General features: G+C 39.0%; 1 protein-coding gene across 1 annotated transcript in view; it reads right to left on the reverse strand.

The window, feature by feature from the left end:
• The window catches only part of GRIN2A (glutamate ionotropic receptor NMDA type subunit 2A), a 175,071-nt gene that overhangs the window by 20,683 nt on the left and 131,946 nt on the right, over positions 1-22,442 (reverse strand). The window contains exon 9 of the mRNA XM_054390918.1: positions 16,778-16,938. Coding sequence (XP_054246893.1) covers positions 16,778-16,938 — 161 coding nt within the window. The remainder of the gene's footprint in view (positions 1-16,777; positions 16,939-22,442) is intronic.

The raw sequence follows: 22,442 nt of genomic DNA on the forward strand, positions 1-22,442 counted from the left end.
ATGTTGATAAAGTTTCATAAACATATTCACAGCACAGAGCCAGACCTAGGCATAACAGATTTTAGATACTGACAAAGAAAAACTAAACCACAACAACAAACCAAGCAAAAAAAATGCACACAACCCTCCCAACTTTCACGCACAACATAATTCAATAGTTGTTCTTAAACAGTCAATCAACAGATTCATACAGAACCCTAAATTATGTAGAGCTCTAGATCAGGGCAAAGGGGCATCATAAACCACCCCCATCCATCTCATGTCAAAAAACCCAAGAGAAACACCAGGAGAGAACTGGATGTTGAAGAGTTAGTTGGATTTTATCTGCTGTCAAAAAATGAAGTGAAGTCATTGCTTACTGTACTCAAAGATACTTACCCCAACAGTCACCACTCAAGTCATCAAATTGGAATTTAGTAAAGGAGCTAATTTAGAGAAACTACAGGTGGCTCATACAAGTTTAAAGGGAGTAGAAGGGCCATCAGTTCTTACTTTGTCCACTCTTCCCATCAATTCCTTTGTTTGCCCACTCTTCCCTAAACCTCAGTGCAATGAATAGCTTAAAAAGTCAGCTTAGCTCCATCAGTGCTTAAACTCCAGTATTCTCCTTCCTTTAAAAGGGTGCAGAAAACAATTGCTAAGTATCTGGTAGTATCTGATAGGTCACAAATTTAATCCAGAAGTAAGATATGGATGGGTATGTAGCACTGAGGGTAACTAAACTGGAAACAGCCAAGAGGGTGTTGAGGCACTGCCCCAGAGCCTGCAGCCTTCCACACAAGGCTAGACACTTTTCTAAACCACTTGCTTCCATTCATCACTTTGGAGATAATTACACATGGAGATAAGAAGGAAAATCCTTCTCCTTTTGGTAGGTGCACAAGGGGGGAAAAACAAACACTATTTACCATAGCCTCAAAATATTTTTAACACTTCTGATCTACAGCAGACAAATACCATAATCAATAGAATCCAGCCTCATGATTTTAGACCTCTGCACTTATCTGAGGAGAAGGAGGGATACTTCTCCTCTCAGTGATGCCTTTGACTCAGGCAAAGGAATGGAAGGAAATGCTCCTCTCCATGGGTATAGACACTGCTGCAACCAGCTGACCTAACTTAAACACACTAGAATTTGTCATCTCTTTATTCTGGGATTTCTAGCATTGCAGTGTAAGCACATACAACACATGCTGGTAACCACAGAGAAAAGGGAGTCAGCTATTCTCTGTCAAAACAGACTTGTTCAGAAACACAGAGGAAAGAGATACCTTTGGTAAAGACTCTGGGACCAAAGCCTTGTGCTACTTCAGAAATCACACTCTTCACATGTAACTTGCCTCCTCAGTTATTGAGCAGTGTACTAAAGCCTTAGGAGAGGAAGACAAGGCACAACTACAGTTCCACTCACCTCCAGTGGACTCACCTCCCCATCTTCCTAGAGAGTCTGCCATCAGCTGCAGTGAGTACACCCAAGGAAGACACAGGCTTTACTTTTGAGGGGTTTCTCTGTTCTACTTCTATAAGGTCACAATAAATCTCACTATGCAAATCACTTGAAAAACACAAGGCACTTTCTTGACAGATCCTGAGTGCTGACAGGTTCTGCTATCAGTTGTTGCCCAATGTCTGAACAGTAAATCAAAAAGCTGATTGCCCTGAAAAATTCTTGCTGTCTACAGATACAAACTCATATGCAGAATACATTTTCCAGCATAATTCTTCCAACCTCTCAAGGCTTAATTATCTCTTCATCATGTGCTGATTACAGAAGTACTATTCCTTGCAAAGCAAAGCTTCAGAACATGATGTACCCCTGCAGCGTGGGCAGTGAGTAACAAGACACAACTGAAGCTCTCAAATGTTATGGCACCCAAATCTTCCAGTACTAGGAGGTGAATTTCCTGACATCCTGATTTTTTAAGAACTTTCAGCAGACCAAGAAAGATTATTCTACAACTCTACTGTCTTCTGGTGAGACCTCATCTGGAGTACTGTGTCCAGCTCTGGGGCCCTCAACACAAGAAGGACATAGACCTGCTAGAGTGGGTCCAGAGAAGGGACACAAAAATGATCAGAGGGCTGTAGGACCTCTGCTATGAAAACAGGCTGAGAGAGTGAGGTTGTTCAGCCTGAAGAGAAGGCTCCTGGGAGACCTTACTGAGGCCTTCCAGCACCTGCAGGGGGGCTACAAGAAATCTGGGGAGGAACTGCTTACAAAGCCATGTAGCAACAGGACAAGGGGCAATGGTTTAAATTGGATATTAGGGAGAAGTTCTTTACTATGAGGGTGGTGGAACACTGGAATAGGTTGCCCAGGGAGGTGGTGGAGGCTCTGTATCTGGAGACACTCAAGGTCAGGCTTGGTAGGGCTCTAAGAAACCTAGAATCATAGAATTGTTAGGGTTGGAAGGGACCTCAAGGATTATCTAGTTGGGGATGTTCTTGCTTACTGCAGGGTGGTTGGCCTAGATGACCTTTAAAGGTCCCTCCCTACCCAATGTATTCTATGATTCCTCAATAAGAGTTTCCAAAACCTGAAACTGTGAAGTCTGAACATTTGACCCTTTACAAGTTATTTGCAAGGATGGCAGTGAGCATAAGCTCTGGAAGAAGACAAAGCAGGCATTTGCACAGACCAACAGGCTGCTGAGTCCACAGAGGACTTTCTTTCCTGCTATGTCTGTGCAGGGAAAGCCATATTTGCTGTTTTGCTTGGCCAGGATGGAAAAGCCAGGCTGTGTGCATGGCAGTGACTGCTGGATGGAGCAGCTTATCCTTGTCTTCCTCAAGACAGGACTGGCAAGCATGGATCTGTGCTTCAGCCCATCCTTTTCTTCTTTCTCTTCTTTTCCTACAGATGGACTGCAAGCCCCAGGATCTTTATTCTTGTGGCAACAAAATTCAGGTGTGCTGAGAATCCTTGTACTGGTCTGAGTGCTAACCAGCCTGTTACTTAAGGTGGGCATTCACTGCATGGTAGCTTACACACACCGAGGACATCACCGGAACGTCAAGGAAGGCTCAAAGCCTCTCACAAACCTTAGTCATGTGAAAATGAATCCATTAACTTGTCATTTCTGTGCAGCCACTTCAGGGGGTGAAAAGCTTTGTCACATTGTGTAGGTTTAAATAAACTGCTAGGAATTATTAGAAAGATGAAAGAGAACTATAGAAACTGGAATGCAGCAAGAAACGAGATTGATTACTGCCATGAACTAGTCAAACGTGCCAGGCATCTTCAATGAGTGCAGAGGAACAGGACTACAGTGTTGTGACTCATCTGAGCAACTGACAGGTTTCTAAACTTTCTCAGAACTACTGCAATAATCCTGGGTAGGAGAGAAAATAAACATTTTTGAATCTTTACATAAGAGAGACTACAAAGGCAAATGTCCTTCATTACCTAGTAATGAGGAAAGGGGGTGAGGAGAATTTTAGCTCACAGCATAGGAGGTTATATCAGGTGTTATAAAATTATGGATTGGAATAGTTCTTTAAAAAAAAAAATCAAACAAAAAACCCAACAAAACCACACCAAAACAGAAAAACCCCAACCAACCAAACAAGACCCCAAGCAAACAAAAAAACCCTAGAGAAACAACAACAAACAAAAGACAAACAAAAAAACCACAGAAGAGCATTACTGAACAATAATTTGATGTGGGAAATCTGTGAAAAACAAACATGGACACCCCTATACCTAAATATTTATGAGTCACTAAGAAGTATAAGAGCTGAAAATTCTGAACAGCTATAGCAAAACTTCATTCTCTAAAGTGTTGCTGTACACATTCTACAATGTCTGTCTGTAAAGAAAACTAGAGGGAAAGGTATAGAAATGTAATTTCAGAAACGCTGAAAACACTTCCCTATAATCTTTCCCATCATTATTATTGGCAGATACCTTCCATCAAATTCCTATGATGAAAATTGAAAAGTAGGACAAGAAAAATGCTTCTATATTAGTCATAGCTTTTTCCTCAATAGGAGTGTAACTCAGTTTGCTTCCTTAACCAACTATGTTATCCTTCAGCAAATATTTTCTTGATGGAACAAGAGAGAGAAATCTAAACCAGCAATCTGCTCAGCGCTCCAGCACACTAGAAATCAGTCTTTTTCAGTCCTGCTATGACCTGTGTCAAAGTATTCAGAAAGTGAGAGGGAAGCTTTAATGTAGCCCCATTTACTCACATTCTTTTGTTTTATTGTGAAGCTCTGGAGTCTATAGAAGAAACACAATTGTGTTGCCATTGAGAATCAGAGAAATTGGAGCATGACTGAAGTCACTTTCCAGTTTTCAATTACTGAAGGAAATCCAAACATACAGTAGCTACAGCAGAATTAATTTCTTGCTAAAGTGAGTACTATTCAGCACAGTGTTCATCTGTCAGAGCCAGAACATTAACTTCAGAATCAATTTTTCTCCATTTCATTTCTTTATGTTTCCAAACACCACAAATATATTCTTTCCATAGCCAGACAAAAGCTGTGTATGATTATTAACACACATCTGACCTACAAAAAAGCAGAATGCATGTAATATATGAAGTGCACCATCCCAACAATTTGCTTGCACTGCGTTTTGCTGTAAACAACAACTTTGCTACTTTATTTTTGGTGTAAAGTACATCCTAGCTCAAATATGCACCTTCTAGGGCTTGTTCTGAAAAATCAAAGGTCTGTTACATGCTTGATAATAATTATTCATTATAAATTATATAAATGTTATTCCAAGGAATGAGAGTTAATGGAATCAGATCTGGGTTTGAATTTTGCCTACATGGCTTAAAAACTAAGAGATGTTATTCCTCAAATTTGGTTTTAAATAAATGCCAAAGAGACTACAAGGATTACTGCATAGCAAGTGTCATACCCATTTGATAAGGCTCCAGTAGCATCTTTTGAAAGCACAATATTTGAAATTACTGTTTTATTACAACTACCAGATTGCAAGTCAGTGAATCCTCAAACATTACTTTTAACACCACTTTTGCTCTTCTCTCTTCATTCTCTCCCCTCTTCATCCCCACCCTCATAAAGAACACTTTTACATATCGAAGCTTTGTCCCTTAAACATAATTTTGAAGAGATATAGCTCAATTTCAAAATGATCTGAAATAAACTCACCTTTTTTTCCTTTTCAAAATAAATGGCATTTTCAGCAGAAGAGATGCCTTACGTGACCCTTAAGTAGAATATAATATATTATATATAATATATTATATATAATATATTATTATATTATTATGTATAATATATTATTATATATAATATATATTATATAAATATAATTTCATATTAGGCAAAAAAAGTATTCATTTAGGGCTGGATTAAACAGAAACATAGACTTTAGAAATCATCAATACCATTGTTGGAAAGGCAGCAAGTACAAAAGTACAGGCTTTAAAATATGGTTTACAGATGTATTACAAATTAAATATTTAACATTTTATCCCTTCTTTATCCACAGAAGGGATAAAAGAAATTATGTTGAGTGCACAACTAGAGACCCAATGTCATTTGTGCATCTTTGAAAATATATCCAGGGGATCTAATGCCAAAAGGTCAGGCAGCAATGGCACAACAAATGAAGGGAAAAAAGGCTGATCTAAAGACAAGGCTTCAAAGACAGTGCTCTTAAGTGACACTTTGATATTGCTGGAACAAGAGAAGCAGATATGTAACCTTTAGCATGAAGGATTGATAATTTCTTTTACCAAGTTTAGACTAAAATGCATTTCAGGTTATCTGATGTCACTTTATCATCAAGAATGAGTTTCACTTTTAGCACATATTCAAATGGCTCCACATGGATCTCAAGTTCACATACACGGGGTGGATTTCTTGACATCTTGACATTGCCAGTTCATTAGGGGAAAATTTAACAACCATTCCCCTGCAACAACACAGGTTACCCAGTTTAACCCAGTTAAATGATGAACTCATTAGCAGGGAATAAGCTTTCAACTTTTCTCCTTGTTCAAACTGTCCTCACTTCAATTTTCGCACAGAAAAGCAGACACAAAATTTGAAAGAGTGATCTCTGACAGGCATTAACACTGCTGTGGGAGATTGTGGTGGCTTCACCTCACCTGCCAGGGCAGTCTCAGGCTGTCAGAAAAGCTGCTGTGAACTTTCCTGCATCATTTGGCTGTGGTTATCTGAAGAGGCATATTCACCCTCCTAACTCATAGCACCTCCCATTCACCACCCCTCTGTCCACACACCTTCCCAGTCCCTATGACATTTCTCTTAGCAACACAATAATGGAAAATTTTGTGTGCCTTTAGGATTAACTTATACAATGCAAGTGTCCCACTTCAAGCCTCAGAAGCCAAGCAACGAAGTATTTGCGAAGCATCAGTTTATCAAAACACAACATTTGAAAAGTTGAGCAGGGGAATGTATTTTTAGATTAAAGGTTTTGTCCCAGTTACAATGGCATAATGAGGGATAAATTCAGAACAGCTCACCAAGCACCTGATCTCATCCCCAAATCAAATGAGTACAAAAACTTAGGACAGCTTTTTCTCAATAGAAAAGGGGTTAGATGGGACATAGATCCTTGTTCACCTGTTAATTTTATCTCTGGGTACTTTGTAATATTTAAAGACATTAGACAGATAACTACATTATCTAGAAAATGGTAATATAGACACAGGACATCATGTTTTTACAAAAAAAAAAAAACAAAGAAAAAATAGTAATCAGAAGAACACTCAATAGTTCAGTAAAGGAATTAGAATAACGTTGCTGCGAACCATTTTTTTCATAATGGCAAGTTTAGATGACTTGAAACTATTGAGGTAGGAGCTTCCCCAGATATTTCAATTAGCACTGCTATACATCTCAGTAACTCTCAAAATGCTTATATTTGCCTGTTCTTCAAAGCCTGTAAGGCCCAGCAGTCCCCAGGAAGGGCCCTGGAACAGCACACTGATTTCTACACAGTCCGTTATGTATTTAGACTTTTTAACACATGTGAAAGAAATACAAGAATGTGACAATGATTGCATTTCCTGAAAGGATGGCAAGTGATGGGGAAACAGGGATCAGCCATCAGAAAAACTGATGTCAGAAAATCCTGCCACACATGGAAAAGCAATAGGAAGCCTTTATCTCTGTGGTACCATCTTGGTGGCAGCTTGTAGTCCAAATCCTGCACTCTGCTCACTTTAGCAGTAACACTAGCAGTAAAGCAGGAGAGCCATGCTGATTCAGACATGCTTTTAAGCTTTTAGATTCCACAACTGATACTTAGTGAACAGATCCTCTGAAAAGTGTGCCTAGATTGAACAACAAATTTGTGTTTCCATATCTCTGCAGCCTTTCAGCACAAATAGCTGCTGCCCAGTTGCACACTGGTTTTCTGATTCTTAGTTTGGGTGACTGCAGTTGTAACATCAAACAAAAATTTTATCCCTCAGAGTGCAATACCAAAATGAATGTTAGAATCAACACTGAAATAAATATTAGATTGAAGTCCTAAAGAAAGCATCATAATGCAAATTGAATTTAAGTCACCCCAGCCATTTGTTGCCAAACTAAATGAAGCTATTGATTGTAGAACCCAGTAATCCAGAAAAGAAAAATACTGAATAGTCCAAACTGGTTAGCAGACATTTCTTTTTTTACAGCATGTCAGGAAGAAAATCCTTACTCACGTTGTTAGCTCCTTCAGATGGTTTTAAGGAAAGTGTATTTGTATTTGTACTATAATTTAGTACTTACTGTCAAAACTGATAGGGATAAATAGACCTTCTGGAGCACAGCAAACATGTTGCCCTTCCAGGAACTTTTTGATCTTTGTTCAGTGCTGTTTGATTAACAAGTTTCCTCAAAGGTACATAATAGGGTTAGGAAAAGCCATACATGGGCAGCAGATCCTCACTGGCTTAGACTTAGGTCCCGATAATCCATGACACTAGCAAAAAGACGCTCAAGGAAGGATAAAAGAACCAAGGCATGGATGGATGCTATTGTCCCTGAATATATCTTCTTGGGTTCAGGTGAATGAATATCCAATGAGCTGCAGGCTCAGATATGAAGCCTCAGCATGTTTAAGAGCTGTTGGATTATTCACTTTCCACCAATTCCTTCAGTTTCTTTCTGAAGCTTGCTTAAAAACTTTGATATTCACATCACCTGACCTCCAAGATGTAACTATACCAGTTTAGCTCAACAAATGCAATATTCTAGCAATCACTGCTGAACTTTACCAAGGTCTGGTGGCAGGCAGGGAAAAGACAGAGAGAGACACTAAGCCAGAGGAGAGAGCAAAAAGGAGTAACTGGTTGATGTTCACTTTCACTTGAACAAAAAAAAAAATGTCCTAAATTGTCTACAGTTGTGATTATTTCAACTTGCCAGCACTAAAGTGCAACACAACAACAATTTCTGAAATTATTTTTCACCTCTATTTGCACTCCAGCTACAAGGCAGAAAGTGTGCAATCATAAAATATGATACTTCATATATGACTTATGGCAAAAGTTGAATGAACTCATCAGTGCTTCAGATCATCTGACTGAGAACATTCAAGTTCAGTTCAGTTTTTCTAAGGAGTTGCCATGGTCCTGTCTCACAGCTCAACTGAATGTTTTATTTCGTCTTTCAGACCTGCTGCAGAAATGGATGCTTCAAAGCATCAGCCTCAAAAAATATCCAAAAGTTATATCCAGAAAAATGGTCTAGTGGGTGCCTTTATATGGAAGTAGAGCAATGCAGGAGCTAGTGAAATGAGTTCTCCAAGCTATTTTATATTCCTGACCATTAGTTATGAGTACCATTGACGGTGAAATACCTGAAAAATTAATTTCTCGTCTTGTGTCACACAGTCACATTTTGGATTTATCACCTCCTTAAAGCTTTGATCACCTGGCACAATAATTTATTTGCCCTTTCAGGGTCTCGCAAAAATCCTTTAAATTAATATCCTACAGATCTGATGGAAATAGGGACAGTAATTTTCTTAACCTTTTCCCTTTCACAAAAAAATTAGATACAAACTGGATTCATCACTCAGTACTTTCATTTAAAACAAAAGGGCTCATTCCTATCTTAGATTGCAAATTTTGTTGTGGTCACAGCCAACGCAGACTCAGGAAAATATTTTGCCAATCACACATGAATAAACAAATTTCAGATTCAGTAGTTTCAACTGGTGTATTTTGAGTATCCCCAAAGATCTCCAAGGCTTTCATACTTTGAAAGACACTTTGAAAGAGGAGAACCTAAGTCCCTCTTCATTTGTTACAGACTTCTAATACCAGCTGCTTTTTCAGTGACATCTTAAAAATGGAACTGAAGCAAGGAGCACTCATCTAAAACCTGCTTATTGAAGTTGCTGTATTTGTTTTTTTAATCTTGTTTTTGAAGCTTGTGAAAAACACAACATGCAAGCAGGCTCAGAATAGAGAGCAGTGATTAGTAGGCCATGAGAAAGCAGGAAAACACCATGTTCTTAGAAGGATACCTGGAAATTAAGGACCTGAAGGACTATTTTTTAAAAATCAGTTGTACAAAGTAGTGCTTGTGCTAAAAGCTGTCTCCAGCAGACTTTCTCTCTTCATGTATCACAACAGACATGCAGGAAGGCTGCAAGCAGTAAATGATTATAGACTACACATAACTCCTGCTACCCACCGACCTGTCCCTTCCTCCCTCAGACACACTTCAGAGTCAAAATTCTGTGGCAGTTTCTTTAATATCTGAACTGTAATATTAAAATTCTAAGAAAAGAGTGAATATTCTCAATTACAAATACTGTAAATTCTTGTCAGTCAGAAAGAGTCAAAGACTATTGAGCGACTAGATTAAAACTTTAAAAATTTATGTCTGCTGAACATTTCTTTGGGTTTTGGTTGCAAGCTGTTATTATCTGCCCACAAAAGTGATGAACAACTTGTGCTTTTTATGAAAAATTAAAATATACCATTTTTCTCTCAAACAGGTAATTTCTGTCATAGCTTCCCTTCCCTTTTCTAGGTGAAAAGGTATGAACCACAGAAAGAACAAAACTGAGACAGTTTTTCCTTTTATGAAAATTTTGATGACCATTTTGCTATAAACATAAAACAAAAATACTAAAAAAATACTGAAATTGGGTTTGCATCCAAGCAGAGTTGTCAGCTGGCTGCCTAAAAGACAAGTTTGTTTTGTTTTTTACTTTAGGCACACCACCACTTTAATTGACAGACCTAATTAACAGAAGGACCTGCTGAGCACCATCGGGATTGTGTTCCAGTTGACAGAAATGGAGATGTTTGCCTCCTGGTTATGCCTGTGCCACACTGCAGAAGCTGCCAGCACAGCCCCTGACCGGTTTGTATCTGTTCAGTAAATAACAGAGCATGGAAAGCTGTGAATTTGATAAGCACTGTAAGCACAACAAACATCCAATTCAGCCCCAAAACCTTAGAGAGTAGGAGTTAAAAGGGCTTCAGAGCCTTCTAGGGTCTTCTCTTGCACTTTCTCTGCTTAGTACCATTGTATTCTAAAAGAATTTTAATAATCATATTGTTGCTTTCACATGAGAGAGTGTGCTTGTGAGGTGGGGTAAGTTCTCATGCAGTTCACACTGTTCAGTCAGATATGTTCAGCTGTTCCTTCCAGCAACATTATTTGTTATTAAGAATTGCTGAGGAATAGAATCATCACATGTTGTTATCAAAGTGACTAGCAGCTCAGGACACGTTTGCATCTCATCAGGGGACTGGTGAGATTTGATAATCCACTGCATCTGAGGTCATGCCCACCAAGGCTCCAGCAGTGCAAAAGTGCTCTCTTTCTAAGCAGCTTCAAATTTCCACAGTATGCTACAGGAATAAGGTATTAAACTTGATGTGTACAAACTACCAAGCACAGCAACCTTTAACAGGAAAGCAGATGGAGTTCTAAGTAAACCTTAGCATCAAATTCCTGAATGTATAGGCACAGCTGTGACTGTAAATAAAAGCTCACTCCAACAGTGAGGTGGTCTGCAGCTGTACAGCAAGGGGCCTCTTGCCTGTGGACCACAAGGGATTCCTTACTGCAGTTTCCTTGAAACAAGCAACATTCTCAGCTTTCTGCAATGAAACTGAAATGAAGTCCTCACGTCACTGCACTGCCACAACACAGCGTCAGTTAGACCATCCCTTTTCTTGAAACAAGGTAGACATTGCATGACACTCAGCTGCAGTGCTCACATCCAGGAAAATTAAGTGAAGAAAAAAAATCAGATGGATTCGTCAGTGACAGGTATTAGGCAAGTGAAAGTTGCCCATTATAGTAAGAGAGTTTGCCAATTAAATTTTCCAATTTCAGCCATTAGCAGTTAAATCCTAGACAATAACTCAGTGTAGATGTTCTCAGGCAAAGGTGAGAACATAAGTGCACTTCCAGTTTATTGCCATTGCATTTCTCCTCTTGACAGTTTTACAGCAGCAGAACACTCATATATGGACATTCAAAGCTGTGAGCTGATATAGCCCACACTAAAGTATGACAACAGATGAGGTTGTTTTGTTTGCAAAAAGGAGAAAAAAGCATTCATTAGCTATAACCTCTTCTGGAAAAATATAGCAAGGCAAACTGCAGCAAACAAATCCACCCAACCACTGTAAACATAATACCATAATTAACTGCTTCCTGTTTGTTAAAAGACTTATTCTCTCTTCAAGAAGCAAAATCAATAGGATCTGTCTCTCTGTACAGAGGGTTCTAGAAATGTTGATTGATTAAATGCAGCAGAGATGGAAATGCTTGCAATGCATTTTTAGAACTTTTTTTGATCAATAAACTTCTAAAGAACACAGAGGAACCACTATGGCTCTAACAGAGCTGGACATCACCCATCAAGAATACATTAGCCAATGTCTTCCTAACTTCACTCTTCTGAATGATGGTCAGGAAAATAGTTGTGATTCTCTTTTCATTAAAGAAAAGGAACAAAAAGACCTCGGGAGAATTCCTGGTCTGCTCAATCCTGCCTAAAGAGCAGTTGGAATCTCTGCAGGTAGCACAGTAAACAGCTGTTGGTCAGCTGTTCCCTTATATGTATGAAATTTAGGGGAAAAACACCAGTAGCTTTTTTGACAAGCTTGTAGTATCATCATTACTTTCAATACCATGTTGTATGGAAGGAGGGACAGTATTTTGAGATTTTGAAAAATATTGAATAGTACTTCAGTAATTTTCCATGGCCTCTGGTTGAAGCTGATACCTTTAATAAATACAGACAGGTCTGCTGTTGTTCTAATGGTGTTTCAGCAGCTTTTTGAGAACTGTAGCTGTGAACCTCAGAAATAAGACACTATTGACAGGAGGTAAATATTGCTGAGACTTCACAGGATTTCTTTTTTATATATATTTTCAGAAACCAACGTTATTTTCTTTCAGACAAAGGGGAAAGCCAATATAGTTGATAAATTTGACTTCACCATTGATAGCAAAAAGCCTTTATGGGTAAGTTGCAATGAACACCTCCACAGGGATTCACCTGAAGGAGCAGGTATAATGCCATTGTCACTTGGAAGCAAAAATCTCATTTCCATTTTGATTTGCAACATTTCCCAGTTGATTCCTTACTAGAACGATCTTAAACACTTCTGATGCTAATTGAACAAGATAGGTCCAAGCCTGCTGCCCATGTAGTAAATTTGCTTGTTGTGATTAAAAAAAAACCCAAGTGCAGATGCTTTCATGGCAAGTTAATTTTTGAAACACCACTCAAAGATGAGAAGAGAAAGGGGTCGGGTATTTTGCTCAAGGCTTCCCAGACACAGATGTGTGCACACTCACCTCTGCATGTACAGCAGTATTTCACACAAGACCTACCTAACCCATATGCCAGACCAGGAAATAGAGGTAGGAACATCATTTATTTTGTGCACATTTCTATCCTTATTTCTGCCCTAGAGGTTTTCCTGGCCATGTTAGCAACTGGGCTAAAGAAGATGATTTTTCACTTCTTGTAAGAAAGCAGGAAAAAAACCTCTGATTTGTTTACTTTGTTTTCCAAATGAGAAAAGGGACATGAATACAACTCTAACAAACACACACAGCCCCACAGTTTAAGGAAATCTGTGCATCTGAAGCTTTATCTTTGTCTTCTTCCTGCTTTCTCCTTCTAGTTCAGTTCAATAACACTATGTATTGAACACAACAGTCTCAAAGATCAAGATATTCCAGATACATCTGAAGAGGCTACCACTAATTAAAGCTGATTGAAAGGTTTGAGAACTTGAGATAGAGGCAAACCCAGACTGAACCATGATGAGAGACTGCTTGGTAGTTTGGTTCTGTTCAGATCAGATGCCACAAGTAGCAGTGTTCAGTCACTGAGTATTGTCTGATTGCTGGTATTTTTTGTTTCACCTTAAAATTAGAATTTAACTCTATATATAAGGAATAAAAGGGCACTACATCTTATGTCTCAAATTAAGCAAAACTGGTCATAACAGTGAGAATGGAAATACACACAGGTTATACAAACATTTTTTCAGGAGTAGCATGGGTACTATTTATTTTGACTTGCAGCAGAAGTTATCAGCCACACAATCTCTGCAAGCCTTTCCCAGGTCTGTAGTCTGTGAGTCTAAAATTACCAGGCAGTTCATCTTCAGAAAGCTGTGCAGAAGCAGCAAGGTCTACCATGTGTAAGAAAAATTGCTTGTTGAATGCTACCAATGATGAGGATGGAAAAAAGAAAAAACAATGAAGTACAGAAAGAGCTTTGACAGGAGGTAAGGATGAAAACAGACAAAAGAGATGTAATAAGGTAAGTGGAACACACACATACTGAAGAGGAAAACAGAAATTATACATTTGCTTGGAAGCAGAAGCAGTTTGAGAGATAGGTCATTCTCAAACGAGCAGTAGTAACATAGGCTCCATGGGGCAAGACGTGTTAAAAATCATGGGATCAAGCAAAGCAGGAAAGGTGAAAAGCTTGATCAACCTAGATGAGGAAGGGCAGCTTTACATGGAAGAGAAAAACAATTCAGTCAAGTAATTCACAAGGAAGACAATACAGTGCAAGTATATAAAAACTGAGAAGTGTATGGAGGAATAGGAGTTTGGTAGAAGAAGTGAAAGATCATGGGTTTGAAGAACATGAGGCTGGAGAAGAAGAAGAGACAAGCAACTGCAATACATTACCAAAAGTCTATTCATGTTTTTCTACTCTCCTCCCTACAGAGAATGCAAGTTCTGACAATCCTATAATCTATAGGCTAATCCCCTTCCCTCAGGACACCTTTAGCTCCAGAGATCCTTGAGGTGCCAGCCACACAAACTGCATCACAGTCTCATCAAGAATCCTAGCAAAAAGAAAATCTGTGTGGGCTCAAGGTTGCAAGTGACAGTGAGGACTGTAGAGCCTGATCATTTTGGTCACTTGAATGAAATCATCTTTCCAGAGAGAAACCACCACTCTGAGGCAAGAAAAAGAAAGAAAGAAAAAAAAAAAAACAGGTAAAAATCATGCTGCCTGATCTGTAACCGAGTTTATTGCCCACAATTACCACACTGTCCGGCAGAAAATGAAGGCAGAAAATAAGTAAACCCTCTTGACACTGCTCTCCTGCTGGAATGTCCAAACCTGTGATATAAGCAAACATGAAGTGACATTTCTATTGTGGGAAACTTCAGCTGCTGCTGGCATACTGTTAATCCTTCTCTAGGTGCCATCAGACAAAACACTAAGGAGCACAGCTGTATGTAGCAGTTACGGATATTGATCCAGAAAACACTGCACATGGCATCTTATTTGCACCATCTGCTACAGAAATGTCAGTCAAGGGGAGTAGGGTAGACACCTGGGGGTGTCCACACTGAGAAATCACTTAGAAGAGGAAAGAAACTCCAGGAGGGGAGAGTGGTAGGGAAATCTATAAAGAATGAATAGCTTGCGCTGTCAAAAGGACTGAAGCTTTTGAGGAAGAGCAGCAGCTGGCAGAGGAGCAGCCAGGCTGAGATTTAGCAAACGTCTTGAACTCCCTGCAGTCAGGTAGCCTCCACCTTTTCATGCTTGAGTGTCTGACAGGTGGCCTGATTTTAAAGCTAACAGCAGTTTTTCAGGGCTTTCAGTAGCACAAATGGTTGGTGAAAGGTACAGGGAATATACATCTCCTAAATAAACTATGCATTGAACTGAACAAGCTCTAGCAATGGCTGAAGTCAGGGATAGTTTAAAATTTCACAGCAGGAAGGATAGCATTCAGCTGCCTAACTATAATGCATAATTTAGATGTCACCCAGGAAATATAATTTGCAGAGGTTCAGTAGAAGCAGGAGCTCTGCCTCCAATTTGGAAGAGCTTGGGTGAGGTTCATCACATGTTGTATGTCTCTCTTAGAACTGGATGAACCAGACTTGAGAAATGCCAGCTGGGAATGCCTTGAGAACTGATGACAGAGGAAGTCCAGACACCAACATGTAGACAGTAGGGAAGGAAACAGCAGGAAGGAAACATCAAGGAGGATAACTTTTAAAGAAGGGAATCTGCCCTCTAAGGAAAGATTTGGGCCCTCAGGGTTTTCACAGAAGAATTATGTCCCAATCTCATACACATTTGAGAGAAGGAGAATGAAAATTAAAAGGTCAAGCAGTTCCCAAAAAAGGGACCAAAAGTAACAGCTTAATGTAGTTTAGGAAGAAATGTGTCCTGTGTTCATCATAAATACTAGCAGGTTAGGTGTGCCTTGAACAGCCACTAGCATAGATGTACTTAAATCAACTATGGGTAACAGCCTTCTCACATCAAACTAAACCAAAACTAAGCAAACCACACTGATTAATGATGATTATTAGAATCCAGTATTATTAACAAAATTACACATACTATAACCAAGCCTATGTGCTTAGGAAAGATTACTAGGGCTAACACATTCCTGTCACCCAGATGAATACTGATACAAGTAGTGAGTCACTCTCATATGAGTGAATGATAATTCAGTCTCTTTGTCCAACCAGGCAGAATGAACTGAGAGAAATGGATGGATGCACTTAAGTCTAAATCTCTTCTCTTAAGGAAGAAGGACAATAATATTTGCCAGAATATTTCCCAAGATTGCCAAAAGCAGATAGAACATTTGAGACTATCTCATCTCAACAGTCAATACTTCAGATGTGACAGTAAAGGTAGAGGGCCATGCTAATTAGAGGAGGGAAGACAATGTAAGAGCAGGCCTAAGGAATGGGAAGTTAAGAAGAAATAAAAGTAGTTGCACACTGGCCAAATTAACCTGATCAGAAATTCACCCTGAGAAAGCACATTCCTGTGAGAATGGGAATCTGCAAAGATCATAGAATGGCTTAGGTTGTAAGGGACCTTAGACTCCAACCTCCCTGCCATGGGCAAGGATACCTCTCAGCTAGACTCAGCTGCTCAAGGCCTCGTCCAGCCTAATGAACACCACCAGGGAGGAGGCATCCGCAACCTCCCTGGGCAACCTATTCCAAACATCATATTCTGTGTTGAGCCCTCACCCAAATCCAGGTCCACCTGTATCATATTTCTTTAAATTTGAGAAATTCCAATTCTGTCCTTTGAATCTGTTTTACATAGGACACCAAAGCTTCCACATGATTTCAAAAGAGTCTTACAAACAACAGGTAATTGTTGTCCTTGCTGACACCTGCACAGCACAGCTGAAGAAAACCAAAAGCACCATCTACTATGCAGCATAGCTGACATCAGCCTGCTCAGTAGCACAGGAAGCACACATCAATATTTCTCAGTTTCTGCAATGTCCACAGCAGTTTTTGAAACCCACAGAAAAAGACTTACCCAGTTTTCAAGCTGACCAAGGCATCTTCAACTCCTTTCTGATTATACTTTGTCATGTAAAGGTGCATATCTGGGTAGTTGTTTCTGATGTTCCTCTCTGTGCTCCCATTTGGGACTGTTCCAAATCGAAAAGGAGGTGAATAATCATATGGTCTCTGAAACTAGAAAGAAAAGGGGAAAGAAAAATGTTTCAGGCATTCAAAACGTGAAGAAGGGCAATGTCAGATTGAGAACAAAACAAAACAGAAATTGTGTATGTGGTCTCAAATTTCTTCAAGGCAAATGCTGTGAGTTAATTCAGCTCTATTATACCAGCAACTGTCTTCACGCTGACTGAACTTACAGAAACATCTCTATCCAATGCAAAAACAGCTCGATTTTGCCACTCAAATGTGACATTCTCCCATGCACTGTAATACGACAGGACAGCAGAAACTGAAGCTGAGAGATACTGGAAGATGTTCCTCATCTGCCAACACCTCCCTGGAGAACCCAAACTACAAGCAGACACACTGGTAAACAGCAGTCAAAGGGAAGCAGTATTTTGTTGATAGTCATTTCACACTTCCACCTCTCTTGAGACATGGTGGGTCCTCACACAAAGAAGACAAAAGTATCGCTGCACTACTTGATGGGGAATTGCTCCAGAGGGGTGCAGGTCATCACAGGAAGTTCATGTGCAGGGAGGGACAGGCTGAGGGCTGCCTTTCCTTCCAACACTGTGATTCATGGGGAATAAAATTCTTGCATCTTCCCCAGGGCCCAGCAGCTACATCACTTGACACAAGAGGGGCCTCTGAAGCTCTCACACCTATATTCTTTGTCCCAGTTTGTTCCTACAATTTAAAACTACAAACCATTTCTTGGGGGCACATAGGCTTATTCTACAATTTTACCCTCTTCATTACTTCTGCATCAGCACAGACAAACATGCCAGGGAGTAACTGCAAAGGAATAAGAATAGCTCAGGGCACACTCAGGTTTCAGATCTGGAAATCATTCAGATAAGCTCACCTAACTTTTTGCTAAAGGACCTGAAACATTTTTATGTGTCTTTTCAATATCTCTCTTTAAACACCAAACGACAATTTAGGATTAAGTTAAAATGTCTCTTTAAGAAATAAATTTTAAAAGGCCATTCAAATTAGAGGAACCATTGGCTAATAAGGAAATTCAATTGAGCATTGATAAAAGCAGTCACCCATGAATTGCACAGTAAAATGCACTCTCTTTTTTACTGTTGAAGTTAGAAGACCAATCTATACACCCTGTGCTGCAAGAGATAGCTAATAGTTACATAGCTGTTGCCTCCTTTGGGCTACCTATGTAATACTTCCCTTTTTAAAGTTTGCTCTCCAGACACCAAGAATTCCCTAATGCATTGTCAATTTGCCAAGAGAATACAACTAGGCCCATACAGAAACTGGGAGTATTTCTATTCCATCAACCCTTGACTGCAAAATTATTGCTGCAACAATATTTTCATGTTACAGAACTACAATTAAGTGCTCCATTTCAACTAAGCATAATTTGACAAAGCATAAAGGAATGAGCTCTATTTTACCCCTATTCATTTAGTTAACAAATGTGTTACTTTTCTCATTTTCCCTTTTCACAGTTTTACTGTTTAAATCATGACTTTGCTCCTACTTTCCACATACTAATTGACCCATGCACTAAAATTAGACTGTATACTAGTCATGGTTCTTAGTCTGTATTTGTTATCTCCCTTTCTGAGTTTATTATGCAGCACTGAAACAAACCCTGCTCTTAAATACACGTCCAGAGATTCTACTGATATAGAAGTAGCTTGCTGTTAACTTTATTTGAATATACAGATAATGAATCCCTGAAGTAGTGAGATGACTTGCAAGGTCTCCTAATATCTGTATCAAATTTGCCAGTCAATAGAACACAGAAAAAAACCCCATTGATTAAAGAAACAACACTGATTTCAAGACCTGTAAAAACTGCTGCTGCTCATACCACTGGGTTTTGTTGTTTGTTTGTTTGTTTGGGGAATTTCAGCTGTGGTGAGCATTCTGCAAGTGCGATTCCTTGAATTGAGGGAACAGTGAGATTATGGTGAAGTGTCCTGGAAATTTACAAATGGAGTTTGGTTCTGAATATTCTCATTTTTCAAGAACATTCATATGAGTTTGAGACATTGGGAGGAATTGCCTCCCTAGGAATAGCTGAAGGAAATGAGGTGTCTTTCTCAAGTGGAACATTCATGAAACACAAAAATATTACTGCAGAAGAACAGAAATTGACAAGAAGAATCAGTTAATTGAAAGATCACAGGGATAATAAGTAGATTAATACTTCCAAACACCATCCAGACACTGGAACTTCTGGACACAAGACACCCAACCAAGAAATTCTAAGTGTCACAACATAATCTTTTTTATTATTATCTACTACTACTGCCTGCTCACAGGCCTCTTGTAAAGAAGAAAAAAAAAACAGTTTAAAATATTTTTACTAAGAGTGCAGTCATATCTAAGGAGTATAAACTCTCACAAATAACTTTAAACTTATATTCTGTGAACTGACATGTCCTGGAGAAGCACATAGGCTCTGTGATTGCAGCAAAGATCTATGTGGCAGGCATGAGACAGGAAAGTAAAAAGGATCAAGGCTGTATATGAACTCATTTTCCCTGAAGCCCCATGATGGGAAATAAAATAGATCATGTCTGCTAAGACACAGCTTTCCTCCTAGACATTTTCTGAATTGATATATTTTTAAAGTCATTAATTAAATCCTTAAATTGGATGCACAAGCCCCCTGCTTGAATCATAATTGTGGAGAGATCTATTACTCAGAAGGCTAACCAATTTGATATTGTTTCCCCATGCTCTGCAAGCTGCTAGAACTGTGGCACATGGCAACAAAATTTTGTTTTATCTACATGCCTTAATAAAACTGACAATTTCATTAAGTCAGTAAAGTGATCTTTCACAACATTAAACACTGACTTAATCTGAAGATGTGCATGCCTGCCTGGAACAATTTTTTATTGTTATTCTGGAGCAGAAAGGAGTAAATGATCTCCTTCTGCTAACATGGATTTTAACAGGATTTATGGCTGGCTTGGAGAGATAGAAAGACACTCCTATTTGAACTACCTCTTCTTTTACCATATAGAAACCCTTGACAATCTGATCTCTGGTTTCTGAAAAATATACTAATTAGTAATTCCATGATTTACTATAATCATCAGTTACTGCAATATAGTCAATATTTATGCCAGAGAAGCCTCCAAAAACCACTGTAAAGACCTAATATTGAATTGGAGAGATGGACTGGGGTAAGAGGGTCATCCTAACTAAACCATCATCCGTAGTACCTTTTGATGTCAGCCTTCTCTATTTTCACAGGCATATTTCTAACTATAGAACTTTTGTCTTTCTATTATACAGAAGGTTACAAGAATACTATGCATCTTGCAAAACAAAAATCAGGAATCTGTAAAAAGCATAATTAAGGCTTCCTAATCTATGTGCACATGAAGTATTACTTGAAAAGTGACTGTGTGGAGGAATCACAGCAGATGAATGCTTTGCAAGAGAAATCTGTCCACTCCTATCTACTCTCCCTTAGTAATCTTGTCTGTAATTACATAAAAAAGGCCTAAATGGTATCAAAAGTAACAAGTGCTATGAATGCCAGATTTGTGGGATACGTTTGGACTCATTTTCTGTACCTTTTTATAAACACAAAGCTTTTAAAAATCTTTTACACACAGAGGAATGTCAAAATATAATTATCTGAATCATTGGAGTTGATGAACACCCACCTCTAGTAACTCCAGTACATGCTGTGCCATGTATTTCTGGGTGACACACGGATGACATGGCATTCAGGAATTCATTAGCAACATTATGAAGGTTGAGGAAATTATCAAGAGGTCTTAATGTGAAGAAGGGTAAACAACACATTATCAGGTGCTCAGCAAACCTGGTGAATCAGATGCTGGAGTGTAACACATTTTCCTGAATGGGTAGATAGTGAATGCTGAGGGTCAGGGATGGCTGCTCAGAGGCAGAGGAGGTTTTTCCTGGCTTTCTCTTCTCTACAGTCTATCACATATGAAGCTGGATTGAGAAATCCCAGTATATTCTCCTGGGAATACTTTATTGCATTGATGATACAGCATTGAAAAAAGAGCTTGTCTCTTCAGTTGTGGCAGTAGGTAAAAGGGGAGAGGGGAAGAACAGAAAACTGATTTGCCAGCCTTCTAGCTATCAGTTATTTAAAATTATTTTTACCCATACTTCTGTCCCTTCTCACTGACATTTGCCTATTACTACTTCGCTTACAGCCAGGGTCAGAGCTCTCTGCTGAACAACAAGAAAATTCTTGCAAAATCCTGCACTGTTCTCCTACTAACATTGCAGCAACAAGGCAAAGGGGAGAAGAAAAAAAATCTAACATGAATCAGATTGTATTCCCAAATATTTATTCTTAATTATTTGAATTTTTAAAATCCAGGAAACCTCAGGACCATGGAGAAAGAAAAACACATGTCTGTAAAGGAGAACATTTTGAAATAGAACATTGCTGCTCTGAACTTCTGGTTTGTTTAAGGTAGTCAGAGCAGGACTGCTCTCCTGATTTATCTCTGGATGCTTAGGCAAAATTTGAAGAACTGTAAAATAAAAACAGATGTAGCAGATCATAGAATGGTTTAGGTTGGAAAGGACCTCAAAGATCATCTAGTTCCAAGCCCCCTACCACAGCAAGGGACACCTTCCACTAGCCCAGGTTGCTCAAGGCCTCATTCAGCCTGGGTTTGAACACCTCCAGGGAGGGGGTATCCACAACCTCCCTGGGCAACCTGTTCCAGTGTCTCACCACCCTCAGTGTAGAGAATTTCTTCCTAATGACTAGTCTAAACCTACCCTCCTCAGGCTTTAAGCCAGATCAAATAACTGATCCACAGACCACACAAAAACAGATGGGATTTTCTGATTTTCTGTTTTCATTTTGGGGTTTTGTGGTATTAAAATACTACTTAGCAGAGAGATTAGAAAAATGGCCAAAAAAAGAGAGAGATGTTATTAGCCAAAAGCCACAGAACAAACACTGCCATTTTCTCAGCCCATAGTTGAGAGTGGCAAACAGCCAGCAAAGAGAGGAAGACAAGGGTGCACTGACAGACCCAAATGCGAGTGCTGTGCCAGGTGCTAGCCAAATGCTGCCAAAAGACAGACTTCCCTGGAAAATACTCTGATACTCTGTACTTTCTCACAAACTGGAGAAAGACATTTTTCAAATTCCCTTTTTTTTTATTTTATCCTCAAGAGAAGAATACCTTTTATCTGTCTCTTACTAAGAACATTATCCTAAAATAGAGGTAAATTTAACAGCCTTCACATTCTTTCAAAGGTTTTTGAGACAACACAACTTAATGAAAACAAAACCATTATCATTTTTTGTTTCTTCTTATCTGTCTTTCCTCTAGCCATGTTTGCAATTCATGCTTTGATACTTCAGGCAATCAATCAAAGGCTGGTCATAAAGAGTAGTTAAAAAACAAACACAAGGCTGAGCTGTTTGTCTTCTTTTGAAAAACAATTTCTTTTCTTTTCTTTCTTCTGAAAAATATCCCTTGTGAAGTTCTCCCCTGTGCTATACTGCATTTAAATATTACTTCTTA

Source organism: Indicator indicator, chromosome 22 (assembly GCF_027791375.1).
Source record: "Indicator indicator isolate 239-I01 chromosome 22, UM_Iind_1.1, whole genome shotgun sequence".
NCBI classification, from domain to species: Eukaryota; Metazoa; Chordata; class Aves; order Piciformes; family Indicatoridae; genus Indicator; species Indicator indicator.